This window comes from Pteropus alecto, unplaced genomic scaffold (genome assembly GCF_000325575.1).
Source record: "Pteropus alecto unplaced genomic scaffold, ASM32557v1 scaffold21, whole genome shotgun sequence".
Taxonomy (NCBI): domain Eukaryota; kingdom Metazoa; phylum Chordata; class Mammalia; order Chiroptera; family Pteropodidae; genus Pteropus; species Pteropus alecto.
This window is the reverse complement of record NW_006436282.1, coordinates 14,076,334-14,092,272: the sequence shown is the minus strand read 5'-3', so window position 1 is coordinate 14,092,272 and position 15,939 is coordinate 14,076,334. Positions and strand designations below refer to the sequence as shown.

The window sequence follows — 15,939 nt, the reverse complement described above, 5'->3', positions numbered from 1 at the left end:
TAGACATATAATTAGGCTTGTGGGTATTTAAGTAAACGTTTCTAGCTATTACATTCAGAGATTAAAATTCAACTGTAATACATGATTTACTCATTTCTCTCTGTGAAATTCATCTATTGCTAACACTACTTCTATGTTCTCTACAAAATTAATTTCTCTTCCTATAAGTTACATTCCTTCCTAACATTCTGTGTTAACCATTCTATTCTAACAATAACTATAGCTTGTTTTCCTTTTCCTAATGAGGAAGAATTTTTTTAAAATGAAATGAAAAGCAGTGACTAAAAACAAACCAGAATTAGGTAACATAGTTGCTTCATTATTTCTACATATAAATTGGGTCATTTAGATGACTTCTACAAGATTTAAGTAAAATAAACTATGCTTCATTAAAGCCAAAAACTATTTGAAAGATTCTAATGGTTGACCACTTGGTGGATAAATTTTTCAAGAAGTAGAAAGTGAATCCACTAATTATTCAATATAAATGTTTGAGTTGTTCTCCAAATATCACAATAACTGAAGACTTTTTAAGGCCTAATAATTTATAATTTTTCCTTCCTTGCTTTGTTTATTTTTAAGGGATGAGGACTCAAAAATTTTTAAATGTATATCATAAGAAAAAATAAATTATAGTGTGCAATTAAATTTAAACTATGAAACAAGCCCTGAATCAAATTTAAGAAAACTGAAATTAGCACTTATGCAATAGATAATATATCACTCAGCTTCAGTGTTTTCAGCATGAGGGCTTTATAAAAAGAAGCTTCTAATCAGGAAGATGCCTGCACTGCACTAGTCTGCATGTATTCAGAGGTCAGGATGGCCTGGTCTTGTGTAATGTGTCCTAACTCAAAGCTCCTTTACTCTCTCTTCCTTCAATTCATCTTCAACTGGGGAGCCGTTTTTGAGAAAAATGATCCACACCCCCAAACACCTTCTCATTCCCCCACTTCCTGGGTCTCCTTGATGGAATAACTTGTGATTTTTCATGAGGTAAAATTAGAGACATAGAAACGGGGTCCATACAGTGATTCGCAGACCTCTAAAGTCCCACATGCATCAGACTAGAACATAAAAGTGCCCAAGCAAGGTTGGCCCCTGCCCTAATGATACTGATGAGAGTAGACTGTCATAAACCGTTGTGCAGTGAGCCAGATTTTTTTAAAATAATGTCCTTTCCAATGTAATACTTAAATGTACAAAGCTCTTGAATTTGAGAACACCCGGTCCCAGCCGTACTCGGTCTGGCAATGCATTTCGGAACGGGTAGCAGTGCTTCTAGGGGACCACGATCCCCTAGAAGAGGGAAGAACCACAGCCATATCCCCACAGAAGTACGGCCTCAGCCAATTGTGTCTCCCCCCAACCCCAGACAAGGAAGGTGACAGGTCATGACAAGCGAGGGGACGCTCCTTACTAGCAGGCTTGAGTCTAGCTCTTCTAGAGAGAAGAGTTCCTTGGTGAGGGTCCTTCAGTGTCCTAGTAAATTTAGGAGTCTGACCTCTCTCCCCATCCCTTGCACTCTCTCTGCCTTTCTTTGACCACTGCGCCCCCGACTCACCCCACGTACACGCAGAAGAAAGTTTTACACAGAATGAGCCCCGTGTTGACGTAGGCATCGCCTCCCCTCCCATCTGGATAGCAGCCCAGGAGGGAGCCTGTGGGGGAGATGTGGAGGTGGGGATCACTTGGATCGCTGTGGTTGGGGTCCCGAGGCGGGGCCAGCCAAGAGTATTGGTTCTAGATGCACAAATAGATCAAGCTCTTCCCTCCTCCATCAACCTCTCAAATCCCAATGAGGTCACTGCAATGAGAGAGAATCAGATCAAGAGAGAGGGGGAGGACGAGGACGACAAGGAGGGAGAAGAAACCCAGACGGAAAAAGGCCATCAGACAAGGTCGCTTTTTCTGGCGACACAGCAACTGCGAGGAGCGTGGTGCTGAATATCATCCGCCCGCTCAGCCTGGGGACCGAGGGACTCGCAGGAGCACTTTGTGCTACCACGAAAACAAAGGAGAGGAGACGAGCGGGAGAGGGAGAGAGAAAGAGAAGCCCTGAGCAGGTCAGCTCTGGATCTCTGGGAAGCAAAGCTGATCCCCTCCGCAAGGCCCGAAGGGGTCTGGGAGCTACCCGGGGAGCGGGCTTTCCCTGCGGAGACTTGGGACGAGGCAGAACTCTGGACAGCGCCTCGCGAGCGGGACTGCGGGCGCCCCGGCTCCTCCAGGTTTCCGGCTCCTTCTTGAAAGCCCTGCAGCTGGTGTGCTCCCCTCTCCTGGACTCCGACCACCGAACCCGGGAAAATCCTCCTACGATCCCTGTCTGAACGTGCCAGAGGGTGCAGCGGCTCTTTTGCCTCTGGCCCCGTCAGGGAAGAGGGTCTCCAGTTCTGGAAAGCCAGTCTTTGTGGATTATGCTTCACTGGTGAAGAAAGAAAAGTTTTGGGGTTTGGTATAGGGGGCGGGAAGGGGTAAGGAGATAGTGGAAGAAAGAAGGTGGATGGTTGGTTTCCCTCTCTGATCTGGAAGGAATGATGACCGAGGAAGGATGTGCACCAGCGGCCAGATTATCGGGAGCCTCTTGGTGCTCTCTGTGCTGGAGATAGGGCTGGGGGTGTCCAGCGTGGCCGTGGGGGCGGTCAGCTTCAGCCTGGCCCTCCGACAGCACAAGCCGCAGCTCGGAGACTCGTCCCCGGTATGGAGCGGGGTGTGTGTACGTTGAGCCATTTCACTCTCTCTTTACCTCTTTAAGGGGATGGTCAGTGTGCGCGCGTTAGTCACTCCCTCCCTGGGGAAGAAAATCACAAATCTCTCCCAGCTTGCATGTAGTTACATGTTAGCAGGCTATGCCTCTTTACGTTGTCCTATTATTCAGCCCAGTAATTTTTTGTTGTTTGTTTGTTTGTTTGTTTTTTCCTTACCTTGGCTTAGAACCAAATTAAATGGCTTTGTTTTAAGTTGGGTAAGGGGGCAGTTTTCACTAGCTGAACCTGCAAAAGACTGTCCAGTGGTGCTGATTAGGGGTCACACCTCTCAAGGGCAGACTCAGCCTCTTGCTTCTTCTACAAGGAAAATCAAAATGAAACTGTTACATCATTTTCTTGTACCAGGAACAAGCAAAATAGAGTTATGCACTTATTTCTAAGTAACAGTGCTTAAGGTACACTAAAGGCAGCACTAGTGTGACAAAAAGAGAAATGTGGTGTGAGGACGAAAGGAGTATTTTATCCTAGAAAACACTACTCGTAATTTTCCCTTGTGAGCTTTCTGTACTTCCCGTCTATCAACTCTTTTTTTAAGTTCTAGGCAATAAGTTAAACAACAAATGGTATGATATTTAACAACACTAGTTGGAAAATAGTTCAAGAAAAATGTCATAATTTTCTCCAGGTCAAATGGCAGACCCAATGAGCTTCTTAATTTTTTTAGTTTAGGTGAATCTCCAGGAAAGCCTTGGAGACCCATTCCTTCCACCAAGAATCAATAAAATAATTCAGCACTATTCCTGGTATGGGCCTAACTGTAAAAATCAACTTTTCTTCTCCTTTAAGATATAAAGCTGCTATATCATTCTGGGTCTCTAGCTTGATCTTACTTTAGATAATTTAATAGGATATCATTCTATCACTGATAATCAATGGGTGTAATTAACAATCATGGCTTAATTGTATGTGCTTTAAGTTACTGAGGAAAAAGTTATTATTTATGAGTTCAAGGAAAATCATTCCAAAGTAATTTATTTTTGAGGGAAATTCTAGCATTCTTAAAACTGGTATAATTATGCTTTGGAAAATAGTTTTTATATTTTAATTTTTCAAAGTGAAGTGAATATTTTCAAATTGGTGAAGTTAAAAGAAACAAGAAAAATCGTGTTCAATTCTAACATTGAATTCCTCCAAGAATCCTTGTTTTAAATTCAGTAATAATTTACTTCCAACCTCTGAATAAATTACCTTTTTCTTTATTATATAATTTTATCAATGCATATTTTAAATTTAAGTGTGAAAATCTAAAAAGCAAATTAAATCTAGTTTTACATCTTATATATAGTAGTGGTTAATTTGAGAGTCATAGCTATTATTGTTATTTAACATAAATAGTCAGACTCTAAAACTTCTATCAGACAATTGTCAAAATGCAATGCCAACATTTAGGGAAAGGGGAAGAAAATGTGATCTTCTGATGGCTTATGAGAGAGAAACCTCGAACACTTTTCAAATCACTTCCCCTCTGAAATTTAAGAAATCGAATGAATAAACTTAGGTTGTCTCTAAATAGTATTAAAGTATTATCTTCAAGAATAAAAACATGGTTACATTTGCTTGACAGCATGTAAGAAAAATAATTAAATGATTTTACCTCTCTTCCCAGGCTATATACTATTACCTAGATGAGTTGACATATGTGTATGCACAGAAAATGAAAATTTTGAATCAGCTTAGTAAAAACAAACAAAACAGTACTATATGTATATATAGTAATCATTATCACAAAGAATTATTTCCATTTTAACTTTTCTTTAGAGTAACCAAGATTTACCTATGATTCTTAAATGATAGTTTTGAATTCTATTGTCTGATTCAGTAAAGGCAAAAAATACATGTGATTGAATGAATGGATTAAAACTAGAATGCTCAAACAGTTGGTCACTTTCATAAACTCAAAAAACAATCAAATTCATGACAAAATAAGTATCCAGTTTTGATCACCGTTTATCAAATGATAGGCTTGCTAAGTTGAATTTTTAACTTATTTTTCAGAGGTCATTTGTGATACAGTCTGAATTATCTCAATTCTATCAATGATGAACTAATATAAGCAATATTTATAGAAGGACTTGCCATATGCAAGGCATTTTACTATTTAACACAAAGACTGCTAAAATGAATCAGAATGTCTAGTAGAGGAAACAAGATGGGTACATTCTTAACTTTATCAGCGGTGACAAATTAGAGTTTGACCTCAGAGAGATACCAGGGCAGATAAAGGGAAGAGAGGTTGGTGTAGCCAATGAAACATTTATTGGAAAACTAGGAAAACTATTTTTCCTTTGATCTTTCAAGTCTATTGGGACTTGGAATTAATATATCACAGTGTTAAGTAATGTATGAAATCTGGAGTCTACTTGGATACAAACCCTAGCTAGAACTGCCATTCACTATCTGGATGACTATCCAAAGTGTCCTCATACATTGTAAAATAGGGTTGTTAGAAGGTACAAATGGAATAATGCTCTTAGTAAAAAGCATAGTATGTAGTAAGCATTGAATAAATGTGAACAGCTAATACTGAGTGCATAGACTAGCAGTGAAGAGCATGAGAAAGGAGAGCTTTCAGGTAGCATGGATAAAGGCAAAAAACTGGGACAGGGTGGGTAATGTTCCAGGAAAAATAGGTTCTTCTATTTTTCTGGGGTTTAAATGTGTGAGGGGGAGATAAGGATTGAAAGAGTGGATGGGGCCAGACCACAGGAGGTTGTGTGCCAGTCCAAGACAATAGGTTTATTTCCTCATATTTTTTAAATAGTAATAATAATAATGCCAATTCTTACTTTCCAGAGTTTCCAGGGAGATGCAGAGGAAAAGTAGATAGAGAATTGTTAATCTCTTTGGTATTTTATGAATTAAAAAATCTGTATTATTTATGAACATTAGATGATATTTTATAATAATTAACTTGTCAGGATAACTGTAGTCTCTAATCAAAGTGTGTTTTGATTGATGCCATGAAGTTTTTTCAAAACATTAATATCATTATTACAAGATTTCTGAATTAAGTTTTAGGAGCCAGTGGAAAGAAAAACTATACTATGAAAGGATTACTTCTTATATATAAACCCTAGCATAATAAGCTTTTTATCTAGATCAAATGCACTGAGAATTCAGACAACAATTTTGATTATTTGGACCCAAATACACAATTTTTTTTTTTTTAAAAAAAAGGTGGCTTAAAAATAAAATAGGACCAAGGTAAAGGTCTTAAAATCCGTGAGATGGATGCTTATATGGATTATTTCCAGGCACTATTTCATAATTAGGCAAAGAGTGCTTCTGCGATTAGTCTAAAAAGTATGGGCGTTTAGAAGGAAAAAATAATTGAACTATACTTTCATAGAGAAAGTAAGCTATAACTGCCTTTATAGAATTTTTGCTTTTTCTTGATTCTTTGCTATAGCTGATATAATCACCTCATTGAATGCATAAAAGAAAACATTAGATAAAAGAAGACTATTAGATAACAGTGAGTGAACCATTGAGTAAACTGCTTTGGAAAAGACATAGTCATGTGAAATATAATTGATGTATAAGATTTATTGACAGAGAGTTAAATAGACAAGGCTACGTTTCCAACTTGCTGTGTGATACTCACTTTTCTCTGTCTGTCATGCATCACATGTTAAGGGAATGGACTGTATTTAGTAGTACATAGATTCATGGTTCCAGGAGAAATTTATTTTGTTACTCTAGGTTGACCCTTGGAAATCTAGAGATTCAGATGGTGGTGTCGGGAGTGACATCTGATTCTGAGTTGTATTTGATATATATCATGCTAAATTCTACCCACGTATATCTGATAATCATTCTACAAATCAATTATATTAAAAGAACTTTCTAAGCCTTGTTTGCCCTATGTATAAACATAGTCTTTAACAATATCGAAAATTTTTGTTATCTAAATCATATAAAGTTTGAGTAATTTTTACTACTAATTTTTCTGGACCATACTTGATTTGTATATCATAACTTTATCTGCTTAATAAATCTGATACTTTAGGTGAATGAAATTTATAGCATAATCAAGCCACATACCTGTTTTGTGGACTCCTGATTCACCATGGCAACAACTCAACCGATTTTAAGATTGTGTTGAAATTCACCTACTGTATATTCTGATCCATACCATAGTGATACAAATGAGGAGCTATATAACTGATAGCTGATCCAACGTATTATTTTTAATATTTAAATCTGCCTGATTTATTTAAGGAAAAACAAATAGAACAATAAAGTGAAAAGAACCCTTCAGTTATTTTTAATGTACAAAATTTGAAGCTAGAGTGTCTCTGACCAGATAATATATCATTTTTCTCCGGAGTCAGGTACATAAAATAAGAGATTCATATTTGGCATGAAATGAAAACACTCCCCCATCCTAAGAAAAAAATTACAAGTGTACATTTATACCTCATTTTAAAATTAATTTTAATTGTGCAAGTAATTTATAAATACTCATTTTAAAGGGTTAAAAAGAAAGATCAAAACTAAAGTTCTCTTTCCTACCATATCATCATAATTAGCCACCCTTATAAATTTAGTGTATAATCGCATAGATATTTCTCAATGCATAAATTGTATTGTTTGAACATACAGAACAATTTTCATTGAGTTTCTAGATGTGATAAAGCCTATTCACGGACCCTGTAGAGCCCAGGTAAAGAATTTCTTATCTGATTAGCATTCTTATTTTCAAGTGCTACCTGTTTTCTACTGGGGTTAGGGCAATTAGATAATAGCCAATTAGATAAATTAGTCAAGCTAAATTACTGGGAAATGTAGTTGTTATTTAAGGAAACTTCAGTTATTTATTTGTTGACAGCTTGACGCAAACATTATCTGAATAAAATCAAACTCTTTTATTTGGATGTTTTTGCCTAAATGTTCACACTGGTGCTCTGCACTGACTTAATTATTCGCCAGATCATCCAATATGTGCTTCAAATATGTCCAAACCATTTAACTTTTTAATATAGTCACTTAGCCCTTAGATAACACTTACTTTTATTGGCAGATGGGAAGAAAAGCTCAGCCATCCAAACCAAAATGCTTGTTTTTAAAATTCAGTAAAAACTAGAATAGATTTTGACAGGTGTGCAAAGGAGGAAAAACCCAACAATTTTATGTTCAAATGATGTTGGGTCATTCACTTGTAAAATGAACAAACTTTCATTTTGTTAATGCAATACATATACATACATATATCATCCTATTTATTTAAATAGCATTTTTATACCTAAGCCTGGAATTGTTCAAAATACTTGACTTTACTGTCTTAATAATTTAGTCATACTACCAGGTGGTCACTCTACAGATAGATGTTTATTTTAACATGCGAAACGGACAATGCCAGAATAATTAGATGATAGTATACAAAGATTCTCATTGATTGTCTTCCAAGGAGAAAAAAAAGAAAGAAAGAAAGAAAGAAAGAAAGAAAGAAAGAAAGAAAGAAAGGAAGGAAGGAAGGAAGGAAGGAAGGAAGGAAGGAAGGAAGGAAGAAAGAAAGAGAAAGAAAGAAAGAAAGAAAGAAAGAAAGAAAGAAAGAAAGAAAGAAAGAAAGAAAGAAAGAAAGAAAGAAAGAAAAAACTGTGTGACAACTTTCTTCTGTGATGTTCAAAACCATGCTGTCCTCTTGAATGCAAATCTATATAACTTTATTCAAAATGAATGGGAGATCGGATTCATACATATCACTCAGTATAACTATCAAACTAGATAACTTATATTTCTTCACCAAGTCGAGAGAAATACCAGTACCTTTTTCATGGGTTGCTGGGAAGTTGTGTGAAGCTAAGAAGACAATGCTTACAAAGCTGTCAGTACCAAGACTGGCACAGAGCATGTGCTCAGTGAGCGTTAGCTTCTTTCTTTTTCTACTTCCCTCACGCTTCTCCATGACTGCCTGGCACCTACAGCCTGCTAGAGGTGCACTGGTTTTCAAGATTTGTCAAACATCCTTAATCAACTCTATCTTGACTCATCCTGCGCCCCCCGCCCATGAATAGTATATCTAGTTAGCTTTGATTTAATTCAGGTAAATACAGTAGCAACTAAAAAAACTGCACCAAAATATCTTCATGAGAGAGGTCATGTAAATATTCAGCTTACAACTGGATGGGAAACAGCTGCTGCAATGAGACAGTTTTTCTCTTTATTTTCTTTTGGAAGTTGAGAGGGTGATAGAAACTCTAAAATAAAAACAATTGGTAAGCAGATAAATTAGACAATTAGCTAAGTTAGGCAACACAAACAGTGGGCATATCCTAACTACTACTTATGTCATAAAACAAAGTTCTCAGAAAACATATAAAAGTATGTAAGTTCTTGTCATAAAGTGGAATGTAGTTAGCATTAATGTAATGGCTGGGTGGAGAGCCAAAGGAGAGAAAGAGCAATTAGGGGGAATCATTTTAAAAACTATAAATGTCTAACCACTGTACTGCATACTTGGAACTAATAAAATAAAATTAAAAAAATAAAAGTACAAATTAATACTTCTAATAAAGATAGTTAATATATTGGAGGCTTGTATAGTTTTGCTTAATACGGATGCTAACGATCATGGGAACCAATTAACATAAGAATCATCGTTGAAATCTAGATAATTGTATTAACAAATGCATCAATGAAGTATCTAGATTTCAACGTTGATTCTTATAACGTTAATTAGTTCCCATGATCTTTAGCGTCAGTATTAAAACTCCTGAGAAGCAATTCTTAGTTCCATTAGTTCATGATCTATTATTAAATATTGGACATAAGGCAAAAAGAAAATATTAGTGGCTAAGTAGATCACCTTGGGAGACAGAGTGCCTTGGGCTCTTTATCCTGTAGAAATAATTTATTAATAGTTAACTGTGATTCACATGCTTTCGCATATATTATCATTTCTATTTCTAACAACTTCATGTAGAATGTAATATTTTACAAAGTTTATGTAGAAAAAGGAACTTGCCCAGTGCCCATTGTTATTTAATCAGCTGAGTTGGTATTTAAAGCCTAGGAAATCTTGTTTCAAAATCTATACTTTTTCTGTTGCGTTGTGTGGAAATTTTTCATGAAAAAAAACACTCATCGAAGCCTGACCTCATTATTTGCTTCTACTCCTGAATGTATGAGTCAGGCACGATGGCATAAAGGCCAAGTCCCGATCACTGTTTGTATCTATCATGCAGAAGAGACTGGCATAGTTTCAACAAGCATAGCCCCATGTTCTCAGAAGAGCTTGAGATATTAGACTAAACTGTTCCTACCCTTAAAGCTTAATCTTTAGCCTTAAAAAATAAAACTAAATTATACATCTCAAATGATTGTTAAATATTATGAGGGCAACTCATGAAAACACAAAACAACACATGTAAACATAGATCAAAACGAGAGGAGTCAAGAATGACTTCCTCGGAGAGGGAGGGCTTTATCCAGGCCTTAGAGAGTGGGTACGTTTCCAGGGGGCAGAGGAGAGAATATGTACGAAGCCAAGCTGTTACGTATAAAGTCACTAAAGTCACGGAAGAGACAATAAAATGGAGAGTTTGTCGGGGGCTGAGGAGACCAGGCTCTTAGAACAAAGACCTGCTAACGTAAACACTTGTAAGTAAAGGTCTACCTCATTTAAATAAGATGGGATCCGCTTTACAAGGGTCCTGAAAGAATGCCAAGACACGTCTGCTTTTGATTCTCAACTAAGCTTGGTGAGCTCTGCTGAACAGAACTTGGTGATTATGAGGTGAAGGCAATTGAGCTAGGCATTGCTGCTCAATTTCAAGGCAAAACACCAGCCTTTGGTTTCAAGATGCATGTTCTGAATAAAAAAAAAAAAAGATGAGGGAAATCTTGAAACTTGAGGGAATAGTAAGTCTACTAATGCAAACCTAATCCCAACTTCAAGTGAATTTCTTGTTGATGCTGGATTTGTAAGACCATAAGTTCCTTTTGTTTGATTGTTCTTACAGCTGCCTGACACATAAAAATAAGATTTATTTCTAATTGGAGATGTCAGCGTGATACAAAGAAATGAGAATAGGTTTTGGAGATATTAAGACTTCAGTTCAAATTTTAGCTATAGCATTTTCTAGTTGTTTAAGTTTGAGCGAGTTACATTATCTCACTGAGCAGTCAGCTAAATCATCTGTAAAATAGCAGTACTACTACTTATCTTATAGAGTTGTCCTAAAAATTAAATGTTATGTAAAGGGCTTGATACATGTTGGGTATTCAGTAACTATGACTAGCCCACAATAATGACTGCATGCTTTTGCCATTTTTCTAGAAAATCCATTTTCTGCCTGTGGTTTCTATTGGTGTATTATAGATATTTTATTTTTATGCATTTCTGAAGGAGAGCTAATTGTAAGACCATTGATAAAATTGACCTTAGACTCAAGATTTGGTAACATTTAAATCATATACTCTCTCTTAGAAAATACATGCTCGTCATAACAAATTTGGCATTAATAGTTAGTTGTGATTTATAGTGCATGTCCCAAAGTCCCAGAAATATTTTCTAGTCAATATTTGGATAAAGAGGTATAATTTTTGTTTACAAAACAGAGATGTGTTCTTGATTTCCACATTATTTTTGGCTGGGCTCTGGAATTCTTAGTTCTTTCTCTGTTTGTCTCCTGCCAACTATTTTCCTGCATGGATTACTCTGAAGAATTAAAATAATAATGATAATAATTACAACATTACCAATAAAAACAACGGCAGCTTATATTTATAGTATACTACATTGCCTATGAATTCTATTCATTACACCATTTATCTCAATAGATGAGTGTCTTTGCTTAGGGATGAAAACCTAAAGGATTTAGGATTTAGGAATTTAAGAGCAGAAAGTGAAGTCAGTAACAGAAGAAGGACAAAAACCTAAATCAACTGAAGAAAGAATGTGTGGTTTGTGTATGCATGTGTGTGTGTATGTGAACACCTGTGCGTGCATGCACTAGTGTGCAGGTGAAGTGAAGAGGTGAGTAATTCCTAGGAGGTAATTGATAGTTACCACTGATAAGCGATAGAAGCTGCAGGTAGATTGCTAGTGCCCTGATTTGGGGCAGTTTCACCACGTCGTGATCCTCTATCAGCTGCAGCTTATTTCCATAACTGGTTGGCTTTCAGAAACCTCCAGGCATGTTGGATGGACATTTATTAGTGCTGTTGACAAGTCTTGGGAAGAGCATAACTTTATCCTCTAGTCTTCTTGAGTCCCTGGCTATTTTCAACTCTGTGAAGACAAGTCACAAATCATAAACTCAAAGCTAGCCTGTACCTGAGGGAGTATTTTTTTCTTTCCTCTTCAGCAAATCCATTTTTTTTACCTTTGAAACTTTGTTATATTTTCCACATGTATCAAGTTATGAGCATTATATTCAAATATTTCCCAAATTATAACACCTAAGTTAATTTTACTTATATATGACATGACAGACTCTTAAACACAAAAATATAAAGAAAATCATGCAAGATGAGAGAACCCACATTAATATATTTGGACTACTGACATTTAAATATACTGCACATTCAAAGTCCTATTTACCTGTATTCACAAGTTTAGTTTTAATTTTCTTTGATACTGTTGGAGCAGAAACAGTTCTAACATCAAGAAGCCTATTTACTTAGCATACTCAAAATATTCAACAGATTATTTTTAAAAAAGAAAAACTATCAGAAAACAGAATTGAAACATAATGTAATGCATAATGCATTAAGTACAAGAAAGACTGCATTACATGAACACTGAGGGGGAGAGGAGACGGAACGGTATTGTAAGAATCAATGCTGATTCTTTCTGAACAATGAAGAATTGGGTCTTGGGCCAGTGGGAAGTTTCTGAGAGTTTTGAACTTGGATTCGTTTAAAAGATTTTGGTGTGTCAATCAGCTACATGCTATGTCTGATGATTTCTTCTGAAATTCATCCTTCTGTATTGCTGGTTTCATTCAGTTACTTTACAGTCTCTGAAAAGGTTACTCTCGCCTACTGTACATACCCATTTATCACTGTGGGTATTTTTATTTCCCTTGAGTGCTTTTGGTTTAATTTCTTTATTTGCTGTGGTTGCCTCTTTGCGCATACTGGCTGCCAAGCCACCAAGATTACTTGGTGCTAATGGAGGACTGCGTATCACATCAACATATCTGTTGTACATTTTATCCTCTTGGTATTTTATTTTTCTTTGATTGTGCCGATATTTATAAAAGGTCTTGGCTCTATTGATAAAAAATGTGAATTTACCCTTTTTCAGTTGAACTTTTAAAAATTTTGAAATTTTCTGGGATGGAAGAAACATATGTGTATGGATCTATGTGACTTGCTTTCTTTCAGTGTTCTGTTTTGGGGAAGAAAATAAGAAATTGGTTCTAGCTGAAGGGAAAAAAAGAACACTGCATAATTAGCAGAGTTTTTCATGGCCTAAGAAAAGAAGGAAATATAAATAGGAAAGTGGAAAAGTGACTTTTTAAAAAGAGAAACACTATGTTGAAAATGCAGAATAATTGGGAAGGGGAAAGTGAAGGCCATTGAGGAGATCTGTAAATCTAATAAAGGCAGAACAAGCCCAAGGAACTGAGTTGTGAAGTGACACAGCTCAGGGCCTGGGACCCTCCACTCCCCCAGGGGTTAGGCTCATGAAGATGAGGCCCAATCAGTGTTGAGGTCAATGGCAAAGATACTTGATAGGCCTGAGCTACATGGTCTACAGTGGTTTGGGATGAGTCAAGAAGAGAAATGACAGCGTGGTGTGGAGGAAAGGCTTTGGAAAAATCAGGAGAGTTCATTTCTGTTCCTATTCCCATGAGCCAGATTTTCTTCCTATTAGATTTAGTCAACAAATATTATTTCCACAGCTACCATCTATGCTTCAAGATAGCTTCCCAGGATCCAGCAGTAAATAAAATAAGCATGATCCCTGATCTACTAAAGTTAATTTTAAAAAGAACATAGACAATGAATAAATAATGGACAAATGAACAATTGCAGGTTGTGACATGTCGAACAGGAGAACTATAGTTTATTAAGACTATAACTGTTATTAATAGTAAGAGAATCAGAAAAAAGCATCTCTAAGGAAGGAATGTTTCCTGAGGATAGGGAGGCATTACTCAGATGAATAGGGGGAAGGGCATTGCTGCAACCAGAGAGAACAGCATGGGTAAAGACCCTGAGTTAAGAGAAGTTTGATGTGTTTGACAAACTGAAAGAAGACCACAGAGACTAGAATATGCAAGTAAACAAGAGACTCCAGAAGGCACTGGGTGAAGTAGAGAGACAACCAGGAAAAAAATCAACTAAGACCCATGCTACAATGTTTTTATTTTCCCCGAATTACAATATGAGCCATTTGGGGCTGCAGTTTAGAAAACATTTTGGAGTCAGACAAGTTAAGAAGTCACAAGTCTAGTTAGGAGGCCCTGGGACGTACGATGTAATGCTTACATGGATGAGAGTGAAAGACTAAAATAAAAATAGAGGAAGCGCAGATAATTGACATGCAGAGTTGATAAGATCTGATTAGATGTCATTGTAAAGTATTAAGAATGAGTCTCGGATTTGGGGATTGAACAACTGATGTAATGGTCTTTAAGGCCATATGACTGGTTGAAACCGCCCAAAACAAAGACTGTAGTTGCTATAATATTCAGAAGATTGAGAGTGACAAGGAGGTAGAAAAAGAAGAGAACGAAAAGTTGTGACCAGAGAAATATGTTGAAGACCAAGAGAGTGTGGTATCAGAGAAGCCCAAAGTAGAATGTGCCCGTGTAAGCTGAGGACTGAAACATGGAAGTCCTGGCTTCCCCCAGGCAGAAGTAGTTAAAGTAAAACAGTGAGTGAAGAAGCCTGAAGTCTGCTGAAGGGGGAATGGAAGGTAAGAATATGGAAATAGTTACGTGTAGAAGCCTAAGAGTGAAGGGAAAGTGGGTCTGTGTAGAGAGAAAAAGTGACCATGTAAAAGGATTTGGAATCTAGGAAGGTTTTTATTTTTATTTTTTTAAGTTTAAATTTAAATTTTTTTCAATTACAGTTGACATTCATTATTATATTAGTTTCAGGTATACGGCATAGTAGTTAGACATATATATAACTTACAAAGTAATCCCCCTGATAAGATGGACCTAGAAGTATCATGCTTGGTGAAGTAAGTCAGACAGAGACAAATACCACATGATTTCACTTATTTGTGAAAGGTTTTTATTTTTAAGGGAGATTTTGGAACGCTTTTGTGTGCTAATGTGAATAATGGAGCAGAAAGGAGGCTATAAACAGAGAGAAAGTCTTTGAGCAGGTGAAGACCGATTGCATTTAGAGCCAAAATAGAGGTTTTGTTGATAAGTTTTATCTTCGTCTATTGTAAAAAGAGAGAGCAAAATGAATGAGTGAAGATGCAGAATTTGTCACACTTAATAGTGAATGGTGAGAAGAGTTTCCGATGGCTTCTTTGTTTTCTATCTAATCTGAGGTCTGTCAAGAGCTAAGGGTAAAGAAGAGATAAAATTCTGGTTTGAGGAGTACTGAGAATGTCATTAAAATGTTTTTTCTTCTCTGTTGGTTGAGAGTTATAATTTATACAATATATAGAGACATAGAAATAATTGATTCCAAATTCATCATTTCACAGATAAGCAAACTGAAGCCCTCAAAATCAGCTGGATACAGAACCAGGACAACAGTCCAATTCTTAGTCCAACACTATTTCCACAGATGCCTCAAAATATTAAGTACCCTTAAAATAAGTGCTCAACCAAGATGAAAATGCAGTTGTCTGGCTACTGCCCCAAACTGAACAAGAATGATCTCAAATATTGGCACTATTAAACTATCACAGAGCTATAATGAGCATTTTTATAGGTTTTAGGGGTTTCCTCCCAGTTGAGAGTTTCAAGGAAACAGCTTTCTCAAGAAATAGTGGTGTGTTCTCTTCTTTTTCAGAGCAACTGAGAAATTGAAGCTAATTTTTGAAAGTTAGCTAATATTTCCAAATCCAAAAAAGCTAGTGATCAGTTTAGGTAAGTAAGTAAATTTCTTTCAAGAAGGCTTTTAAAACAGATTCCAAAGCTCATTTGTCAAGCTGTACACATTTGAAAAAATTGGACAGGGAGTATCCAAGCTCTGAACATTTTGTCTATTTTTACTTCCTTCCTTCTTTCCTTCCTTCCTTCCTTCCTTC

At 36.4% G+C, this 15,939-nt stretch overlaps 1 protein-coding gene across 1 annotated transcript in view; it reads left to right on the top strand.

The window, feature by feature from the left end:
- Positions 1-2,548: 2,548 nt before the first annotated feature.
- TMEM196 (transmembrane protein 196) overlaps positions 2,549-15,939 on the top strand; it is a 46,048-nt gene continuing 32,657 nt past the window's right edge. Inside the window, exon 1 of the mRNA XM_006911974.1 lies at positions 2,549-2,695. Within this exon, the coding sequence (XP_006912036.1) occupies positions 2,549-2,695 (147 nt within the window). The remainder of the gene's footprint in view (positions 2,696-15,939) is intronic.